Here is a 22,333-nt window from a genome sequence, read left to right on the forward strand (position 1 = left end):
CTTGATCATTTGTGAGTCCCAGTGACCTTCCTAAGCCACATAACCAGTTAGAGCTGTCGGGTTCCAGCCTCATTTTGAGAAACCTAGCCAAGGGTTTCATCTTTTGTGACATTGTCGCTAAGATAATCTTTGTGAGACCCAAGTAAGTGGGTCTGGACAGGAGAGGAGCACCATTGTGTTAGTGTAGAAGGCAGGAAGAGGAGTCCTTATCCCCACACCAACTCAGAAGCGGACACTACTTAGTCTGTATAAAACCTTCAAATACATTGTCTCATATCCCCCTTGGAATGTGATCTTAACAGACATATGTGCAGTACTTTATAGTTTACAAAACACTTGTGAATATTTTTGATATCTCCAAAAACCCATTGGGAAAACTCCAATATGTATATAAGGTTCACAGATGTGAAGCAAAGTTAGAACCTCTAGCAACCCTGTGTGTGAAGTCAGATGTCTCTGCGCAGGGCACATGGGTGACAGCGGGATCGCATGAGATATCATTTCCCTCATCTGCTTTTGTGTCCACAGGCCAACAGGAGAATTGAGGGCAAGGCCTACAACCTGTGGCTGTCTGTGATTTTGTGGACAAAATCAGAATTATTTTGGATAAGAAAATGATGCTCAAATTTCCTCTTCTTTGCCTTTTATTGTTTTAATCACCAACCATATGAATTTTTGCCCAAATTTTTCACCTTTCACAGATGAACAGTGCCTAGAGAAATTAGCCACTGGATCTTCAAGGCAGAAGAGAACAGTCTCTGTGGAGTGCTACCTAGATGTTAGCAGTAATTCCAAGTGAGGCAGAAAACTCAAGTACAGTTTAGCTCTTTGGCCAGATACCAAGGTGCCTTAGTATAAAATTATGAATTTGGTAAATAATTGCTGTGAAAGCTACAGTTTAAACCCAAGCCCGTTCTCCCCTCATCCTTCCCTGATGGAGCGTTGACACATAGCTCAGCGGGAGGACGTCTTCCCGCACACTCCAACAGTTTTCTCTGTTCCCCTCCCAACCCAGGAATGACTGTGGTTCTCAGCATTTGGGGTCTCCACCACAACCCTGCCGTCTGGAAAGACCCAAAGGTAAGATTCCCTTCTGTGGACTGCTCTAGAGAGTGGTGCTGAGTGGCTGCTGTGTTGACAGTTAAGCCTGAAAATGGCTGCGCTGCGAACGTAACTGCGTAAAACTCACCCGCTAATGACCGACCTTGTCCTCACCTCAGATCCTTTATTTTTATTGCGATCTAAAGACCTTAGTCCCACAATCCACTCCCAACTGTCGCTGCCTGTTTCAGTCACTCACCTGTCAAGCTCTTTGAACACCTAGTAGATTTCTGCAGGTCCACAGCTGGTCAGTAAAGTAAAGTGGGCAGCTCAGTGTCTCTTTAATTGTATGAAGCAATCAGGATTCTGGTTATATTGATGGCACACTTGTGTTGCTCAGTTCAAATGTTCCATAAAGGAACTGTTTGTGAAGATACAGGCAGAGTTTAGGGGAAGCAAATGAAAGTGGATATCTCTCAGACTCATTTATCTTTTCCAGACCTGATGGACCCCAGAGGGAAGAGTTACAGAACCTGTAGGAGCTAGAGAGGAAACATCAAACAGGCCCATGTGGAAGAGATATTGCCAGTCTAGGACAACCAACAGGGAGGAGCCAGCCAATGAATAGTCAACATCCCAGACTCTCAGTTGCCGCCCTTCAGATTCCCATCAATGCCTTGTATTGTTCCAAACCATGTTGGTCAGCTGTCTAGAGCCCAGAATAACCTCAGAAAGAGAGAAAGGAGGACCTGGACAGGCAAGGAGATGTGTAGAAAGTCTGAGTTGATTTGATATGCTTGAAATTCAAAACATAAGCACTAGTGTTTTCTTCTATGTAATCCACTAGGGCTTTCGATCCACTCCATAGAATAGGAAGCTGGACCATTACATCTCATTTCTGCTAAGTGGGTGCACTCTTAGAATGGCTAGCAGACAAGTCAGGAGAGGGACAGATAACCCCTCCAGGTCTATAGAGGTGTTGTCCATGTGACCACTAAGCAACTTGGCTAATTGGAGTTGCAACATGGAGTTTGAAGATCCAGTACCCCCCCTCAAAAGTGAAATATTTCCTTAATTATTTGTAATAAGTACATGATAGACTATTTTGTTTAATAAAATCTATTATTAAAATTAATGCTATCTTCTTAACATATGGCCTGCAGAACATTTTAAATATCTTCTTTGGCATATGTTTCTGTATCAGCACTAAGCATCACCTTAAAAGATGTGTAATTGTCAAGCTGGTGATGGCATTGTCTTCTCATTTCAGGTCTTTGACCCCTTGAGATTCACCAAGGAGAATTCTGATCAGAGACATCCCTGTGCCTTCCTACCATTCTCCAGTGGCCCAAGGTGAGGTCAACTTAAGCTGTTGAAAATATACACAGAAAGATTATTTATACCCATTAGCCCCTCTGTTCCATTAGTTCCTCCCAGAACCCATCTCTTCACCAAGGACAGTACTACTTAATGTGGCATCTCCTGAGTCATGCCTCGGAAAACAAGCCTGCACTGTATCGTTCACAGGTTCAATGGTAGTAGGAGAAACAATTTGTGGGTGACTCAAGCTGCTGCCTTCTTCAGGGAGGGCATCACACTGAACCCTCCAACTCCACAGTCTTGCAAGGAACAACCTAAGAACAAAGTCTAAAAGTCTCAATGATATTTGGTGTGAAAACTCAGCTTTACTCGGGTTGTGTAAAAGAACTTCTCAGGGAAAAACTAACACGTCTACTCACCCCAGAAAGACGACTCCCCAGCAGATTATGATGTATTAGTGCCTCATTTAGTGAGTCACTGGATTTTTGTTAGGGTTATTAACAAGAGTGAAAAGCTGTGCATGGGAACACGCATGGCTCAAAAGATGCTGTGTCTGAGTTACTTTTCTCTTGCTGTGAAGAGACACTATGACCAAGACAACTTGTAGAAGAAAGAGTTTACCTGGGGTTACAGAGTTTGAGGGTGAATCCATGATTGTCATGAGAGGGAGTGTGGCGGCAGGTAGCTGGGCATGGTGCTAGAGCGGTACCTGAGAACTTGCATCTGATCTGCAAGCACCAAGCAGAGAGAGAAAACTAACTGGGAATGGCTGGAGTTTTGGGGTTTTTGTTGTTGTTGTTGTTGTTGTTTGTTGTTTGTTGTTTGTTTTTCCAAGACAGGGTTTCTCCGTAGCTTTGGAGCCTTTCCTGGAACTAGCTTTTGTAGACCGGGCTGTCCTCAAACTCACAGAGATCCACCTGCCTCTGCCTCCTGAGTGCTGGGATTAAAGGCATGAGCCACCACCGCCAACTGGTTGGGCTTTGGAAACCTCAAAGCCCATCCCATAGAGACACACATCCTTCAACAGGACACACCTCCCAGTCCTTCCCACACCATCCCATCAACTGTGAAGTAGACATTATCTTCATACATGAGCCTACTGGGAGGGGGCGGCATTCTTACTCAAAACCACCACAAGCTGCTTCGCCAAAAAGTCCAAGCCAGTACAAATGACCACTCACAAAAGCTGCAACCCTGGCTCTCTGTACAACTTGCAGGCTCCTGGACTGGTCTGAGAGGTCTCTGGGCAGCACAGCTGCCCAGTCTCCTCCCCAGGAGTTGTTTACTGCTTCCATAACTCTGAAGAGGCGCCCTCGTGAAATTTCCAAGTCACAGATTGTCCAGATGAGAAGTCCGTCCTCCTCTGGAGTTTCTTGAGTCCTTTCCCTCCCTCATGGAGCAAATGTTTCAATCGGAGGAAACCTCTGAGCTGTCGTAGACTCCAGACTTATTATTCTAGAAACTAACAACTCCTTTCTCTCCCTCCACAGGAACTGCATTGGGCAGCAGTTTGCCATGCTGGAGTTAAAGGTGGCCATTGCCTTGATTCTGCTCCGTTTCCAAGTATTTCCAGACCTCACCAGGCCTCCTGCCTTTTCCAGCCACATTGTCCTCAGACCCAAGCATGGAATCTATTTGCACCTGAAGAAACTCCCTGACTGTTAGACACAAGGGGACAATGACTAAATTTCCTCTGTTTTTAGGTTAAGTTTATAGCCGGTGATCCAGGCAGATGGAGAAAAACCTAAGTCTGATGGGGTTAGAGGGCTGTGGGTTTGGGCCTCTCTACAGCTGCACATTACCCAAAGGCATCTTCAAGAAACACAGGTGACCCTGGATATGTATGAGATGGAGAGATTTTCAAATTATTTTCTAATGATTATTACCAAGCCTATCACTGGGTGACTTCTATATGTTTTCTGGTTTTTTTATAGTTTTCAGAATTATACAAGTAACAGGAGAATGGATATGTGCTGAATGCAAAATTTTTCTAGCACTGGGAAGTGTAGATAAAATGCCTCCTCACCTAGGCTGCAACCCCTGACCTGACGAAGCTACTGCTTTCCCTTAAAACAGAGTAATTTAGCGTGCATTTTTCCTGAATCTTTTCTGAATATTCCATATATAATGTCTGTGTGTGTGTTCTCAGACATCAGTAGTATCCAGAGCTACTCATCTAGCTTCAGTCCCTGGCTCCTCCACTTAAACTGGATGTCTCACTTTGATACAGTCTCTGGAAGGAGGCATATTGTCTGTGCCTCAGTTTCCTCACTTGTAAAACCTCATAGGATGGATATAAGATTTAATGAACACACACACACACACACACACACACACACACACACACACATAGTTTTTTGAGTAGCTCCTAAGGAAGAGAAAGGGCACCAGACAGTGATGACACACACCTTTAATCCCAGCACTTGAGAGGCAGAGGCAGGCGATCTCTGTGAGTCCAAGACCAGCCTGGTCCACAAAGCAAGTTCCAAGACAGCTAGGGCTGTTACATAGAGAAACTCTGTCTCAACAAACCAAATAAATAAATAAATAATATGTATATGCACTTTTCTTTATGATTTTTTGGTTTTGAATCTTGAATAAGGAAGTCTAAGCTTAGAATATTACAAAAATCGTTTAAGTGTGTTTCCGGAGCTAACTAAAAGAGTTCTAAGTTCACCACTTATTTGAACCTAATCAGAGATTTGGATGTGTTTTAAGGCCCTTTGAAAGGCTTTCAACCAGAGGTGGACCTAAGGTGAGCTGCATTGTAGGGAAGTTTTTTTCTGGACATGATGATGCATACTTATAACTCCAGCAAGAGAACCATGCATTCGAGAGCAGCCTGAGCTACAAGAGAGAAAGAGGAGGGGGTACTTTTATATCTGCTGCATGGATAAGGAGCATACTAGTGATGATAGATGAGAGAGGGTAAAAGTAAAAACCAGAAGAAAGAACACAATTAGAAAGCTCAGACAAGGACAAAAGTAGATGCCACATACCTACCTGGTAGAAGAGACACTGTAATAATGAAGGTTGCTTTCCCAGGGCAAGGTTCATCCACTGCACTTCAGATGTGCTGACTTCTGAGATTCCCCCCAATGAGGGAAACTAGCCTTCATAATTTCTTGTAGTGAAGGAACTGCACTCATGCTCTCCCACAACAACAACAACAACAAAAAAATTGATGGTGCTTGCCAAGGGTGGTGGCAGTGGGCCTTAGAGGAATGAGTGTGTGAGTGCCTTTGATTTTGATGACATTTGGGAGAGTAAAGAGAACTTTTTGGTAGGCTGGAAGTGTGAACGAAGAGACGGAATCCAAGATTTGAGAAACTGACCAAGGATTGGACTGACTTGTCCAATCATAGGAAGTCTTCCTTGGAACCAGCCTTCTCTCACCAAGTGTCCACCAGGCATTTGCATTTCTGGACATTTTGATTATGGAGAAATCATAAGAAGCAGCTCTGCTACCATGCAAAGGCACTAATAGACATGGGAGCACAGAGCAAGAAGGGATGGCTTGGGGAGGCAAAAAAAAAAAAAAAAAAAAACCTTAATCAGACAGAAGACCTACCATCTCAGGTTTGATAAAATCCATATCTTAGCAATGATATTCAAAGAGATAAAGAAAATTTAGCTTTCAAATGTAGCAACACCAAGAGCTTCCTGTAGAAACTTCTAACAGGCTCACGTAGTGCAGCTCCTATGCTCCTTTTGTCTCCTCTGTGCCCATGTGCATAGCTGCGGAAGAGCACCAGCTACCTGGAGAATAATTCCCTTGCTTCGCTGTGCAGTTGGTATTTGGCCAAGTAAGACTAAATAGGAGCTTTGATAGTTGCAGTGAGTATGGCCCAAGTCCTCGAGCTACCCCATAACTTGCAACAGTAGTTATATGTGTGAAGAGCCCAGAAGTTTCTTTTACAAGTAAACCTGTAGCCTGGTGGAAATTTGGATGGCTTTTGATTACGGCGTCCTACATGCTGTGACTCATTCATGATCAGCACTGTCCCAGATACTGTTTCTATTTTAAAGAATCAGTCACAGTCCATGCTTACATTATAGCCTGCCTGTAGGTGACTCAACATCCCTCCTACATTGTCTGTCCACTCCTGCATAAATAGACTCCTTAGCTGGGTGCATGGTTACCAGCTACTGAGTATATTCTGTCTCTCTTTGTCTCTCTATCTCTCCATCGCTGTCTGTCTCTATCTCTCTCTTTCTCTGCATGTGTGCACATATGCAAGTGCATATGTGTGCTTAGGCCAAGGGCCAACACTGAGTATCTTTTTGAACTATTTATTCTTTGAGACAGAGTCTCTCACTGACCCTGGAGCTACCAATTCAGCTAGACTGACCAGACAGCCCCAGGTTTTATCCTGTTTCTGCCTCTGTGGCACTGGGCTTAGAGGTGCACAAAACACCTTGCCTAGCTTTTTACAGGGTTCTGTGAACCCAAACTCAGCAGCAAGCATTTAACCAACGGAGTCAACTCCCCAGCCTACAGTCTTTCAGCGAGACACACCATGGTTTTAAATTTTGGGCAGAACTGAGCGGAAGTGATGTTCTGTCTCCAGCTAATATCTTCAAAAGGTAAAGTGTGTGACCTTTATTTCTTATTTATTCCCTTACTTGACGATAGATGTGGTGACAGAACCTAGAGATATTTACATTATTCCATGAAAGTTGTCTGTTGAAGATGACAGAATAAGATAGACAGAGGTCTGGACAATGCATAGAGCAAACCATCCCACTAGCTCTAGACCACCTGCCTCCTCAAGGCTTCAATGTGAAAGAGAATTAAGTTGTCCCATTGAGACCTGATTGTTTATAGTAATTATTTATGTAAACAGTGCTTTCCTTTATATCTCTCCAGATAATCAAGATCTCTACTCTTTGTTTCAAAGCTATTTAAATGTCCAACTGTTTGTCATAATTATGATGTTCAAATGAGCACTAGAAAAAGATGGGGTGACATCCATGAGCAAACAGCCACTCCCAAACCAGAAATGGCACAAAGGACCACATAGACCTGAGCAAAATGCTGTGACTTTCTCCACCCACCCCCACCCAACCTGGAGATAACAAACAAGCAAAAACTGATGCTCAGTTTCTTTTTGAAAAAAATATTTTTATGTGTATGGATATTTTGCCTGCCTGTATAACTATGCACCATGTATGTTTAGTGCCCAGAGAGGAGGATGTCAGATCCTCTAGTACTGGAGTTACAGATGGTTGTGAGCCACCTGTGACTGCTGGGAATTGAGCGCAGTTCCTTCAGAAGGTCAGTCAGTGCTCTTAACTGCTGAGCCATCTTTCCAGCCACCTCACCCCCATGCTATTTCTTAAGCACTGGTCTTGGTTTTTCCATGAGGATTGACATGCCTAGCCAAGATGCATATTATGTCAAATGTCATCTTTTATTCTTTATCTTCTTTAAATCATACATCTTTTAACAAATCTAAAGAAGTCGCAGATCTTCCTCTTGAGATCTTGTGCACATTCAAAACACGGAAACACAGTTTGTCTATGATTTAATGGCATTGGCCAATCCTGGAGCCCATACCTAGACTTTACTAAAAGTCCTTCTCAGCTTTAATGTCCTTTACAAGACTGGAAAATGACCATAATTAGTAATGCACCCTACTGGTTTGGGTGGGGGCAAGTCATTTCACCCTTAGACACATCTGTCTCAGAAGAATCTCAGAACCCAAACACATAATTTTATTCCCTGGTACAATTCAAAAAATGTTATCAATTATATATAATTTATATATAACATATGGTTTTCAGAGGCTTTTTACCATTATGTTAGGCAACAATGTGAATATTCCTCTTATAAATGGAGCATCTCTGTCAATCTTTTCTGACACATTTTCCATTAAGAGGGTTGGAACTGTAGCTCAGTGGTAGAGTAGTTGCCTAACAACACAAGGCTCTGGGTTCAGTCCCTTGCACTGAAAACAAAAATGTAAATTTTTTCATAAGAACATTGATATTTTTTCTTTCCTCTTCCCCTAACTCTCACCCATTGTTCTATTAATTACGATGCTGGTCACAAGGTGTTGCTCAAAAGCCTCTATTGAAGCAATGCTCTGAGATCTCAAAACAGGGGATGTGACACCAGTAAGAGAGAATCCTTTTCCTTGCTTAACACTTGCAACATTTCTTTGTGGGACCCAGAGCTCTACCTAACCTAATCTAACTAACTACTCACCATCGCTACCTGTGGTCGTAGGTGGATCTAACTAACTACCCACCATCGCTACCTGTAGTCGTAGGTGGATCTAACTAACTACCCACCATCACTACCTGTGGTCATAGGTGGATCTAACTAACTACCCACCATCACTACCTGTGGTCATAGGTGGATCTAACTAACTACCCACCATCGCTACCTGTGGTCATAGGTGGATCTAACTAACTACCCACCATCACTACCTGTGGTCATAGGTGGATCTAACTAACTACCCACCATCGCTACCTGTGGTCATAGGTGGATCTAACTAACTACCCACCATCGCTACCTGTGGTCATAGGTGGATCCCATGTTTACACTCCACACTATCCCCTGGCAATGTAGCATGAATGGATGAATGCCTTTAAGAATATTTCCCCAGGCCAGGGGTGGTGGCGCTCACTTTTAGTTCCAGCACTTGGGAGGCAGCAGCAGATAGATGCCCATGATCAAGACCATCCTGGTCTACACAAGTCCCAGGCAAGCTAGAGCTACCTAGAAAACAAAAAGACCGTGTCTCCCTGAAGAGAACAGACAGAGATTATCAGTGAGTAAAATGTCCCACAAGGACAACCTGAACTCAGGAAGACCCATTACTTACAGCTAATATTTTATAATAGAAAAGGAACTACATGGCCCCATGAGCAAGTGGACTTGGTTCTAAAATGCAAAGACAGTTCAATAGACAAATAAAAAAATTGGTCGGTGGAATCCACATCACCATAATAAAGAGGTGAAATCACAAGATCATCTCAATTTATACAGGAAAATCTTTCAACAAAATGCAGTACTCTTTCTAGTTCTTTTTTTTAAAAAAAAAGCTCTATAACTGGGATTAGAAGGAAATACCTTATTAAAAGCAAAGCCTGTGCCTTTTAAAAATTCACAAGAAACATCATACTCTATCCTGAAAGACTGAAGACTTTCTCCTTAGATCAAGAACAAGAAAAGATGTCTGTTTCATCACTTTTATTCAACACAGTACAAGTTCCAGCCAGAGCTAACCTCACACCTACTCAGCTAGTCCTTCAATGGTCACTCTTATCGGACCCCAGACTATTTTTTAAGCCCCAGAAAAGTGGAAGTTATTGACTCGCTTTCGTTTCCTTTTTTGTTTGTTTTGTTTTGTTTTTGCTTTTAATTGTCTCTGTGTAGCTTTGGAGCTTGTCCTGGGCATTTTTGTTTTCGTAAAGCTGTGTAAACTCGGTCCTCTGCTTGCTGTTGAAGATACGTCAAGCAGTACTGGTTGGGGAGCACTGTCTAAACAGGTACTTGGCAAAGAGAGCACCTGATTTGTAAACAACTTTTGGAAGTATTTGACCTCAAAGCAAACTGGAATCACACCAATACACGCGCAGTTCCCCTTGTTTAATGATTAAATGCCAATGGATATAACCCTTAAGAAATAGTAAGAAAGCATATACTTTGCAAAAGCCTCAGAAGGGCTCAGGTTCTTTGATTGGTTCTCTACACGCCTAAGAACTGATCCTAATAACACCCATAATTCTCTCTGGGGCACTGCTGCATAATTAATTATAGGAGGGTCATGCTGACCCAGACAGTGTCAGAGCAGAGAGATCTATGGGGAGGAGCCAGGAGCCAGCCCTCAACTCTACCCTGGACAAAACTCTGAGGACTCAGGGAGAGGAAAAGGGCACAAAGATCAGGTGACTTGAGGTGATTCCATGAAGGACATGTTGAGGCTGTGCTTTCCAGGCATGGGAGACTCTGGGCTCAGCTGATCCAGATTGGCTCCAGATTAAGCCTAAGCTCCCCCAACCCTCCATTAAAAGAGTTTTTAGGAAGAGGAAAACAAACTCTAACACTATCAAATGAGCCATTGTAACAGGTGGCCGTGGGCATGGGCAGTGGTTGGCAGGCAGGTACTGTATCCATACATGGTGGCCCTGGCTCTACATCATGGCAACTCTCACAATAGAACTTGAAATCAGACTGTCACTGTCAATGTAAGGAGCATCCTCATTCTAATGTCCATTTAGAAATAAGGTAACTGAGACCCAGAAAGGTTAAGTGACTTGTTAAAGGTGATACAGCGGATGTAAATGTCTAGCTGAGACTGGCTAACACACGGGTATTTGTTCAGCAAATATGGCGCACTTCCACTATGTGGGCACCTCTCCTGCTCTTCTGTAGATGCCCTGTTCTCCAGAAGCTCACAGACCACAGCTTGGCCACAGTTTGATGAGGGTAGTGTGCAAGGAGCTGTCAGAGAGTCATCCTGCAGGAGGTGAGGCCTACAGAAGGAAAACCAGGAATCCTGAGTATGGACAGCACAGGCAATAACGCTATAGGGAAGAAGAGAGGAGGTAGAGAACTTAGCTGGTCAATGAGTGAAGAGGCTGTCCAGGAAGACGGTTGAATCATAGTGTGGTCATCTAGTGGCCACTATAGGCATTGCAGACAAGACAGCTTGTTGACATTCAATAAGCAATGACTATGGGCTTTCTGAAAACAGGGTAACACGTTTATTAACGGCCACAACCTCATAGGATGGACATTATTTAGCACTAATTTGTGTATTTTGACACTGAAATACCTTGGTCAACAATTTAACCAACATCACGCTAATGTCAAATTGATAGACGAGATTTGCCCAGGGATGTTTGACTCCAAACCCAAGCAGAGAAGAGTTAATAGGCTACACATGCCCTGATCACCCTCTAGGAAAAGGGCTGGACCCTGGCTGCATCTCTCTTACTGCAGCATGGAAGAGGACTGAGGGTGCAGCAGAGGGATCAGGAGAAGCGGGAGGAAGCTGCTGCAAACATCCAAGTAAGCCTTCTGCTGAATCAGGGAACTGTGAGGTGGAAAGGAGAGGGTCAGAGAACAAGACGTGATGGAGCTGAGGCAGGACTGGAGTGGCCCCGTCTCAGGTCTGGGTGAACGAGTGCCCCTTACAAAACCAGGATCTCAGCTGGGAAAGATCCAGAATCCCACTGGTGACCTATGGTGCCTGTGACATTGTATGTGAGGGGATATGGCTGGAGGTGCTTGCTTGAAGTTGGTACTTCATGTAAATGAATGGAATTGGTAAGGTTCCCCACGCCAATCACTCAAAAAACTGTCTAACAGAACCATGCTTAGCATTTGAATGTTACAGACAGAAGTGTTTTCTGTCTCCTGGGTTTCTGAATTGGTCGTCTTGACCAAACAATAGCACACAACCCCCGCCATGTATAGGGGTAGCCCACAAACCAGGGTTGGTGCTGAGTAGTCAAACAGGCCCATAGAAGCAAATGGCTGCTATCATGTCTCCCTGAACAGAGGGTCTCTGAGACCCTCATATCTTACATCAAGAAGGTGGGACTAGAAAACCCTTGGCGAGTCTCAAGGAATGCCATGGGTAGAGAATGAGGGTGAGTAAGAGGGGTGGAGGTCAAGACTGTAAGTGATAATCACGATCCTCCTAGCTTCTTGACAGGATTCCAGATGCCCTCCCAGACGAGCCATCCCAAAGAGACCACCAGTTCTGCAAGAGTGAGTGCCTTTCTTCTTCAGCTCAATACTTCACCTGTGCACCTACAGGGAGCCTTTGGCTAGGGCAAAGGTAACAACGAATTTAAAGTCAAAACACCAAGGTTCAATGTCCCTTGCTGACTGTAGAACTTCAGAAGTAATGCTTCTCTCTTCTCTGTTTCTCCTCTAAAAGTGAGCCACCCCAGGGAGATACAGCTGACAGTCAGAAAGTGTGCTACACACAGAGAAGCTCTCAGAAGCCATGTCCAAAAGCACCATCCCCATCACTAGGTTTGAATTTGAGGACAGTCTCTTCACAGCCTCTTGCTCCAGTTCACTAGCCCTAAGTACCTGAAATACCTCCACTAGCCTTCTCCACTCCTCTCTCTTCCTCTCCCAGCTCCTCTGTGGTCCTTTCCCTGGTGCCAGCCTCAGCCTCACTATCCTTACCCTATACCAACCAGCCCACTGCTGAGATAATCCAAAGGTCTGGAGATTGGCAGAGTCTACTATAGACCTGTGCTCACCTCAGTGATACAGAACACATTCACAGAACCAACTCTAGAGTGACCAAGGCTCTGAAGGTGTGGTTCCAGAAAGCATCAGGGCCCGGCATGTTACATGCCCGCCAGACATGGCTGGGAGTAGTGAGACCCTCCAGCCACCTCTTGTTCACCTCCACTTGTGACCCTGAGCAGGTACTGTCCCTTCCATTTAATCCATATTAATCAATTGGGCTGTAATTTTAAGACTCTAATGAGGTCTTGTATCCAATCCAGGTCACAATATGAGGATGGGAACAATTAATAAATAATTAACATGCTGTGCACCATGTGCTAGGTGCTGTTCTGTGTTTCATATGCAGTGTTTCTTTTCCTTTTCTCTTTTTTTAGGAGGGTGGGCAAGATTCCACTATGTAGTGTTGGCTGGTGTGTAACTCACTATGTGGACCAGGCTGACCTTAAACTCACAGAGAGCTCCCTGGCCCTGCCTCCTGAATGCTGGGATTTAAAATATGTGTCCCCAAAAGTTGTGGGAATAACCAGCCACTATCTGCTTGGATTTAAGGCCCACTCCATAAAGTGGATCCCACAACTGGTGCTGCATGAGTGGCCCATCGGGGCTCCGGGAGCTATGCAGAAGAGGAGGCAGCAAAAGATAGTGAGAGCCAGAAGGCATGGATGACACCAAACACAACAGGACTGATGAACACAGGACCTCACAGAGAGTGTGGTGGTATTCACAGGACCTGCACAGGTTCAGGCCAGATGAGGTCCCAATAGTGAGAGGGGAACCAGACATGAGCCCCCATCCCTAACCCAGAATCTATCTCTAAGAGGTAACCTCTTGAAAAGGAAAAGTCAGTTTTCTCCAATGGCACCTCAGTGGGTATACAAACCACACTTAAGGGAGGCCTCATGCCCAGTAGTAGCTAGTCAACACAAAATGAACTCAGTGGTACTTCTGGAAATGTTTTATCTCAAAATGCTTTGTCTGGACATTTTTAACCTTACTTGTCTTTTCATTATATGTTACAGGTTTTACAGCTTTTATATGAGTTTGTGCGTGTGTGTGTTTCTGTGTGTATGTGTTTCTCATGGTTTTTCTGTTTGTTTTGCTTAATTCTGGTTCGCTTTTTTGGCTTGTTTGTTTTCTAGAGAGAAAGAAGGCAAAGAGTTGGAAAGGTGGGAGATGGGGAGAATCTAGGAGGAGATGAGAAAGGGAAAACTGTGATCATAATATAGAGCAGGGGAAATTTTTATTTTCAATTAAAAATAAGAAAATAAATAGAAGTGTGTCCTCTCATGTCATGATGGAGTGTAATGTTACAACAGGGCCCAAGACTTTAGCACAACTGTTGGAGGAGGCTGCTTGCTTCATTCTCGGCTGCTCAGCTTTGAAATATCCACACAGAAACTGTATTAATTAAATCAATGCTTGGCCCATTAGCTCTAACTTTTTGGCTAACTCTTACATCTTAATTTAATCAGTTTCCATTGTTTTGTATTTTATCATGAGACTCGTTCCCAACATCTGTCCCTGGCAGGGAAACATGGCTTCTCCTAGACTCCACCTCCTTTCTCCCAACATTCAGTTTAGTTTTTCTCACCTACCTAAGTTCTGCCCTATCAACAGGCCAAGGCAGTTTCTTTATTCACCAGTGGTATTCACAGCATACAGAAGGGTGTTGGGATTCCAGGTTTTCCCCTGCCTCTCGAGGTGCAAATCAAGGACTGTTTTGGCTAACCAGCTAAGCTTCCTGCTAGTTCCGTGCTTGTTCTGCTCTAGCCTGGTATAATAGCCTAGGGCTCTATATTACTTTGAAATGATAATTTCTCAACCTGCCTGAGAGAGCCCAGGTGCCAAGATCCCTCTACCATGTCTGACACTGCCCTGCACCCCTCGCCCACCTGCCTGCGGAGAAGCTCACTCGGCACCAGCTTCCCCATCCCCCTCTGGCTGGGAGGGGTTTCCTTTACTGGGGCCAAGGGGTATTTTAACCCCGGATTAAGCTGAATAAACGGGCATTCGACTCTTGACAAATGACTCGAACTCTCTGTATGTGTGTGCGTCTTATGTTTTAACACCTAGGACCTTACCTAGTTCATGGAAGGTATGAAGCCACGGTCCATACCAGGTGGGTGGTGATGCAGACCCCGTGGTGTAGAATGTTTGCCACAGAAGGGTATCCCACATCACCTCCTGTTTTCTGTTTAAATGAAAAGGAAGGTTTTAACTTTAACAAAACAGGTATCAGACAATAATTCCAGTTGCAATATTTATATATACTTTATCTTTTATCATACTAAGAAAATTATATTATTACCAGCTATTCTTCAACTCCATCAAAGACTCCAGAAGGATATAATATTACCTAAATAAACAGGAAGTGCATTGTAAGCAACTTCCAAAACTCTAGAAATGACAGAGACATCTCACTGCCTGGACAGTCACCCAAAGTTCTTCTGTACCACTTGGGCATCCATCTTTAGCCTATAGGTTCAAAATGTCCAGCAGACTTTTCCATGAAGAAGGAAATTTCAAAGGTAGTTCTGCCTATATTGGCAGTTTGCCAGTCACTTTTTTTCTGTGTCCTGAATGTGTCTGGCAGACTCTTTCCTGAAGCAGGAACCCCGAAGGCCCTTTCTCACCTTTAGACAAGTTTAGCAGTCATTTCTCTATGGGTCCTGCATGTCCAGGTCATCAAGTAGTCTGGGCAAGAGCAGTTTTTTGCCCAAATGGCATACAACTCCATAAGGAGCCTCTTCGATACCCATCATCCTCTTGAAGAAATTGATGCTGACAGGAACAGATGTGTCTCATTGTCATAAAAAGTCCTAACTTCTTAAAATATTTTAAATGCCACATTCTGAAGGTCCCTGAAAGATTTGAAGAATATCTGTCAAACTAAAATATATCTCTATATAGCTAGAAAACCTAACTAACATGGCTACAAGCTTGACTACTATAGATAATTATCTATTAACCTATATTTCTAAATTATACATTACATTTTTAAAGGAGGTACACAAATACAATACCTTAATCAAGAACATAAATATGTGTGTATGTCTGTGTACATATATATATATATATATATATATATATATATAAACTGACCTTAAATTTGTATCCATAGACCAAGATCTATATCAATGCAAATCTCTATAGCATATCCCCCTTAAAATGTAAAAAAAAATTATAAACAATCATTTAGGGAATTTGAGCATAGTTCCCTCCATCCTGCTTCCTGCTTCTTATTGGGTGAAGTAATTTTTGGAGGTGTTCATAGCGACCTTTTAGGGGGTCTTAATGCATCAAACCACATTAGCCTGGAATGAATCCACAGGTTCTCATCCTCTGTGGAAACAAAAGAAGAACTTATTTTCCAAAGCAACATATTCTTAGACCCAAATTCTGTAATCAAGATACCTTTAAAGTATATATGTTCACAGTCAAAAAATTCAAAGAAAACAAAATAATATACATAATCCAGACTCTATATGAATTTTCCATATTTACATGACTTATTTTTTCTACTCCTTTTAATCTATGACTGTTTGTACTGTCTCTTTAAAGACTTTGTTTTATTTTTTTAAAAAAAAAAAAACCATTTCCTCCTTTTTATAACTTTCTGTACTCTTTCTTTTCTCTCCCAAACCTGAGTACATTTATTGAACACTGTGACCCATTTAGAGGTCTATAGCTGTCTGAATCTGTCTTTGTTGTGTATCTGTAATTACTTTCTGACCAGAAGTGTTTCTTAAAATGCTAAGCCCTTCTTATGAACTTAAGCAGCACCATTGCTAGGGGAAATACAACACTGCCTGCTTGCCCTGCCCAGTATAGCATGGTGGAGCTGTATGCTGCCTCTGAGAGCCATGCTCACAGCCCTATTCTTTAATTTTATTGGTTGTTATTGAGCTCTACATTTTTCTCTGCTCCCCTCCCTGCCTCTCTCCTTCCCTTCGACTCTCTCCAAAGGTCCCCATGCTTCCAATTTACTCACAGATCTTGTCTTTTTCTGCTTCCCATGTAGATGAGATCAGTCAGACCTCTGTCTGATGTGGGGTTGGTGAAGATCTTTTCCCATTCTGTAGGCTGTCATTTTGTCTTGTTGACCATGTCCTTTGCTTTACAGAAGTCTTTCAGTTTCAGGAGGTCCCATTTATTAATTGTTTCTCTCAGTGTCTGTTCTACTAGGGTTATATTTAGAAAGTGGTCTCCTGTGCCAGTGTGTTCAAGTGTACTTCCCACTTTCTCTTTTATGAGGTTCAGTGTGGCTGGCTTTATGTTGAGGTCTTTGATTCATTTGGACTTGAGTTTTGTGAACAGTGATAGATATTCATCTATTTTCATTCTTCTATATGTTGATATCCAGTTATACCAGCACCATTTGTTAAATATGCTTTTTTTCCCATTTGATATTGTGTGATTCTTTGTCAAAAATCAGGTGTTTGAAGGGGTGTGAATTAATATCTGGGTCTTCAATTTGATTCCATTGGTCCTCCTGTCTCTTCTTATGCCAATACCAGGCTGTTTTCAATACTGTAGCTCTGTATAAAGTTTGAAGTCAGGGATTGTAATGCTTCCAGAAATTCTTTTATTGTACAGGATTGTTTTGGCTATTCTGGTTTTTTTTGCTTTTCCAAAAGAAGTTGAGTACCATTCTTTTGAGGTCTGTGAAGAATTTTGCTGTGATTTTGATGGGCATTGAATCTGTAGATTGCTTTTGGCAAGATTGCCATTTTTACTATGTTAATTCTACCTACCCAAGAAAGGGAGATCTTTCCACTTTCTGGTGTCTTCTTTAATTTCTTTCTTCAAAGATTTAAAGTTATGGGCTGGAGAGATGGCTCAGTGGTTAAGAGCATTGCCTGCTCTTCCAAAGGTCCTGAGTTCAATTCCCAGCAACCACATGGTGGCTCACAACCATCTGTAAATGAGGTCTGATGCCCTCTTCTGGCCTGCAGACATACACACAGACAGAATATTGTATACATAATAAATAAATAAATATTTAAAAAAAGATTTAAAGTTATTGTCATACAAGTCTTCCACTTGTTTGGTTAGAGTGACTCTGAGATACTTTATGCTATTTATGGCTATTGTGAAGTGTGATGTTTCTCTGATTTCTTTCTCAGCCCATTTATCATATGTGTACAGGAGGGCTACTGATTTTTTTGAGTTTATCTTATATCCTACTACATTGCTGAAAGTGTTTATGAGTTGTAAAAGTTCCTCGGTAGAATATTTGGAGTTGCTTATGTAAACCATCATATCATCAGCAAATAGTGAGAGTTTTACTTCTTCTTTTCTGATTTGTATCCCCTTGATCTCCTTTTGTTGTCTCATTGTACTAACTAGGACCTCAAAGTCTATATTGAATAGAAATGGAAAAAGTGAACAACCTTGTCTTGTTCCTGATTTCAGTGGGATCACTGGAAGTTTCTCTCCATTTAGTTTGATGTTGGCTGTTGGCTTGCTGTATATTGCCTTTATTTTGTTTAGGTATGTTCCTTGTATCCCTGTTCTATCCAAGACCTTTATGGTAAAGGGATGTTGTAGTTTGTAGAAAGCTTTTTGGGCATCTAATGAGATTGTCATGTGGTTTTTATTTTTCAGTTTGTTTATATGGTGGATTACATTGATAGATTTCCGTATGTTGAACCATCCCTGCATCTCTGGGATGAAGCCAACTTGATCATGGTGGATGTTGGTTCTCACAGCCCCATTTTTAAGCATACAGCCTGTCTATGTTGCCATTAAGCAAGCTGTAGCACTCTGTTAACAGTTCCTATTAAAAGGCTCCATAGCCAGACCTCCAAAAAGAGTCAGTGTTCACACTGGCAGTGTGGCCCAGAAATCCGGCATTTCAAAACTGCAGCTTTTTTTTCTGCTACAGCTGAATCAGGAAAACCTCTCTTACAGAAGTCATACCTCTGCTTGCTTCTAGCAAACAGAGCCCAACCAAGAAAATGTCACTGCTAAACCATGTTTAACTATGTTCTTTTGTGTCTAAGCTTTCTCGGGTTTTACCAGGATGTAATCAACCATGTTGGTGAGCCAATTTGTTGTAAGGGGGCCGCTTGTTTTGTTCCCGCTGCTCAGCCCCAAAATAATCACACAGAAACTGTATTAATTAAATCAGTGCTTGGTCCATTAGCTCTAACTTCTTATTGGCTAATTCTTACATCTTAATTTAACCCATTTCCATTATTTTAAATTTTACCACAAGATTTGTGGCTTACCAGCAAGGTTCCCAGCATCTGTCTTCGGCAGGACTACATGACTTCTCTTAAACTCCACCTCCTTTCTCCCAACATTCAGTTTAGCTTTCCCCACCTACCTAAGTTCTGCCCTATCAACAGGCCAAGGTAGTTTCTTTATTAACCAATGGTATTCACAGCATACAGAGGGGAATCCCACATCACTCCTCCAAAACCCATAGTTCTGGGAAAGTCTCTAAATGTACTAACCTTGCTTTTCGGCTTCTGTAGTTCTGTTTTTGACTAAGTTGTTCATGTTAACTGAAGTATGTCAACCCAGGATATGATTTTTTGCTTAAAAGTTCATCCTGAGAAAAGCTTGGGACCACTCTGGGATCCCAAATACCCAGTGTAGTCACCAGCAGGCTATACAAAGTTTCTACTGTCTTAAAGCCATGTCCAAGCAGCAGAAGGCCAGCAACGGTGTTGCTTTTACTCTTCACACCACCCCTGTAGACAACGTTGGCTGCCCCATTTCAGCTCCCGGTGCTCTTCACGTACTATTGTGAACCATGGCTTTTTTTTTTAGATTTTATTTTTATTCGTGTGTGTGTATGTGTGTGTGTGTGTGTGTGTGTCCTCAGGGGTTAGAAGGGGGCACTGGACCCCTGGAGCTGGAGTTATAGGTAGTTATGAGCTGCCTGACATGAGTGCTGGGAACTGAACCCTGGTTCCCTTGTAAATCAACAGAGGTTAAGCTCTCTTAACCTCTGAGCCTGGATTAACAACAAAGGGACCACCCAACCTAAAGCAAGACCTCTGATTCAGACCAAAACCATACTCCTACTGGCCCTGTCCATGTCCCTCTGCAAGCTACTAAACTCCCCATGGTTGTAAATACTGCTCCATCACATACTTCACTGGTTCCTAATATCTGCCAGCCTCAGCACCATCCCCTGGCTTCCATGACGCCTGTGAATATTGGATAAAGATGCTTTTCCATCTAAACAACCCAAGTCCACACCAAACTTCAGGGTGCAGGGCTGGTCCATGCATGAACCAAGGACCTCTCTGCACCGTGTCCTGGATCCAGTATTCTAACATCTTCCAGCTTGCTCAGGACTGGTGCTATTATTGATATTCTCTCTCTCTCTCTCTCTCTCTCTCTCTCTCTCTCTCTCTCTCTCTCTCTCTCTCTGTGTGTGTGTGTGTGTGTGTGTGTGTGTGTGTGTGTGTGTGTCTGTGTGTGTCTGTGTGTGTCTGTGTGTGTGTGTCTGTGTTTGTCTGTCTCTGTGTGTCTGTCTGTCTGCCTGTCTGTCTCTGCATGTGTGTGTGTCCTGTCCACAGCTAACAGAGGATGTGTGCTCAGGAAGGACAAGAGATGCAGTAAGCATAGGCGTAACTGAGAGATTCCTAAGACTCAAGCAAGGTTTGAGTCTGAGCACTTAAGGAGATCCCTACCAGGCATTTAAAAGCTCTGCTGAAGCCAGTCGGGGGACTCACACCTGCAACCCCAGCACTCAGGAGACTGAGGAGGACCACACCAAGCCCAAGCCTGTACTTCAGAACAATCATAAAACTTTTAAATTACAAAAACAAAAGACTCTGATCAGCCTTTCCCACAGAGTGTACAACCACCAGATGGCAGCAGAGCTGCCCACTTCCAGAACTGAGGATCAGATGATCAGGCACATTAAGGCAAGCCCATTATTGACCTTCAGCCCTTTGGAGGGAGGGGTGCACACGCGTGCACATATGTACCCATATCCGTAGGAGAGGAAAGGTACAGACAGACATACAGGTGAACAGACTGCTAGAGTTGAGTTCCCTTCCTTTGTATGTTTTCTGCTTCCCCCAGCTGCCCTTTACCCTATCCATCCTTGTCACGGATACCAGTGATAAAGGAAGAGTGGCTCCCGTCCTGCTCTGGTGGGGCTCCTAGAGCTGGAGCTAGAACTGGACACAGACACGTGACCCAACAGTCCAGTGGTGCCAGCAGGATGTGTGCAGAGACCAAGAAAACACAGAACTGGAGCTACCTGGAGGCTAGTGTGGGAGGTGCATGGAAGGGAGAGGCACCTTCTCAGGTGTGTTACTTTCTGGAAAGTCTTGGGAGCAATGTCAACACATAGGCTGCCTTTGTTTCCTCCCAGTAGGCCTATGGGGAAGCTATTACAGTCCCAGTTTCACTGGGCCGGGACTGGATGATCTGGTCGTGTAGAGATCCTACAGACAGCAGCTTAGAGCTGGGATTTGGCTCTTGTGTACTCTGACAGCAACTGAAAGCTGAGAAGGTAGACAAGTCATAGAGCTGAGACTTTCAGCCCTGTTTGTTAGGAAGCAGGCACCTCCTGCCTAGGCCCCAAGGAAAGTTCTGATGTCTCCAGCCCTGTGGCTTGCTTCTGAGTGTAGTCTAGGAGGACCAGGAAGAGTGAGACTTGGTCCCACACCTCTCCTTCCTCTGGCCTGGGGGAGGAAGCTTCGCCCAAGAGTTGCCTGACAAATCATTGAAACATAAGTTATTTCTTGCACATCACCCATTCATTCCACATTACTAAGTGTGAGGGACATAACCTGAAACTCATCTTCTCCACCTGGCACTCCGTCCCACAGCAGGGACCACTCTAGGCAGAACCCGACAGCCTTTATCAAAACCAGCCACAGACGGCAAGGGTCCCTTCAAAAATAACTGAAGTCAGCATTGCTGACTTCACGGTCCAGCTGTGTACAGTCTGAGTAGATGTTTCCCTTCCTGCCTGACTTTGGTGGGACCTATGTCACCCTGTGAGATCCACACGTTTGGGGTGGAATAGGGGAAAGAGGGATACAAGTCCGATCCCAGGAATCAGAATGAGCTAGACTGCCCCAAACAGTGGGAGAGCTCGCTGGGCACAGAGCCCCTGGTAGCGACCAGCCACCCGGAGATGAGGTGACACATGCAAAAGAAAGGCTCCGGCGACTGGGCACAAGACTTGCAAGCCAAGCAGAGACCTTAGGGAAGCTTGGAAGTAGGGAGTAATGGGGAGAATCGTCTGGAAACAGAGGAGATGCAAGAAGGAGGTGGAGGCGGCGGGCGTCGAGCTCGAGTGGAGGCCGAGCCGGGAGGGGGTGGGGAGACACTAAACCAGAAACAGAAGATAGAACAAAAACGTCCTAAGAAGCTAAGAAAGGGACAAAGAGAAACTGGACGGTTGCGGAGAGCTCTGACGTGGAAAGCCAAGAACGGGTAGTGGGTAAGGGAGTCCGGCGGTGCGGCCCCGCCCCTGATCACTGGGGACCTCCGGGTCTCCTCCCAGACAAGGGTGGAGCCCTCGCCTCCAGCCCCGCCCCAGGTCCGCAGAGGCCGCCCCTGGGGACCCGTGGTGCGGCCCAGAAGATGGTGGGAGGCCCAGCTGGTGCGTTATCAGCCTCCTCCAGGAGCCGGCCCAAGGCACCGAGCGGCTGACAGTCTGAGATTAGGCCCCGGGAGGGTCATTAAGCTGCGGCCTGGCCCTGGCCCAGCCTCCTTTCCTCCTGATCCAACTAGGCCGGCAGGTGGGAGCTGGCGATAAGG

The 22,333-nt window shown here is 44.0% G+C and overlaps 1 protein-coding gene, 1 long non-coding RNA gene and 1 other non-coding gene across 6 annotated transcripts in view; 2 read left to right on the forward strand and 1 right to left on the reverse strand.

Annotated features, from left to right (window-relative positions):
- Cyp4x1 (cytochrome P450 family 4 subfamily X member 1) overlaps positions 1 to 4,924 on the forward strand; it is an 81,052-nt gene extending 76,128 nt beyond the window's left edge. For all 4 annotated transcript variants that reach the window (XM_087904723.1, XM_087904725.1, XM_087904724.1 and 1 more), the window contains 3 exons: positions 1,016 to 1,080; positions 2,312 to 2,394; positions 3,852 to 4,924. In XM_087904723.1, coding sequence (XP_087760849.1) covers positions 1,016 to 1,080; positions 2,312 to 2,394; positions 3,852 to 4,026 — 323 coding nt within the window. In that variant the 3' untranslated portion in view covers positions 4,027 to 4,924. The remainder of the gene's footprint in view (positions 1 to 1,015; positions 1,081 to 2,311; positions 2,395 to 3,851) is intronic.
- Positions 4,925 to 5,356: 432 nt separating this feature from the next.
- Positions 5,357 to 5,521, forward strand: LOC125412732 (U1 spliceosomal RNA). The gene has a single exon (XR_007235678.3). It is a non-coding gene; the product is annotated as a U1 spliceosomal RNA (small nuclear RNA).
- A 4,026-nt stretch (positions 5,522 to 9,547) lies between these two features.
- Positions 9,548 to 15,649, reverse strand: LOC148122721 (uncharacterized). The gene is made up of 2 exons (XR_015737525.1): positions 15,223 to 15,649; positions 9,548 to 14,780 (listed from the first exon to the last, which is right to left on the reverse strand). It is a non-coding gene; the product is annotated as an uncharacterized LOC148122721 (long non-coding RNA).
- Positions 15,650 to 22,333: the final 6,684 nt, after the last annotated feature.

This window comes from Myodes glareolus, chromosome 3 (assembly GCF_982192425.1).
Source record: "Myodes glareolus chromosome 3, mMyoGla1.1, whole genome shotgun sequence".
In the NCBI taxonomy this organism is placed as follows: Eukaryota; Metazoa; Chordata; class Mammalia; order Rodentia; family Cricetidae; genus Myodes; species Myodes glareolus.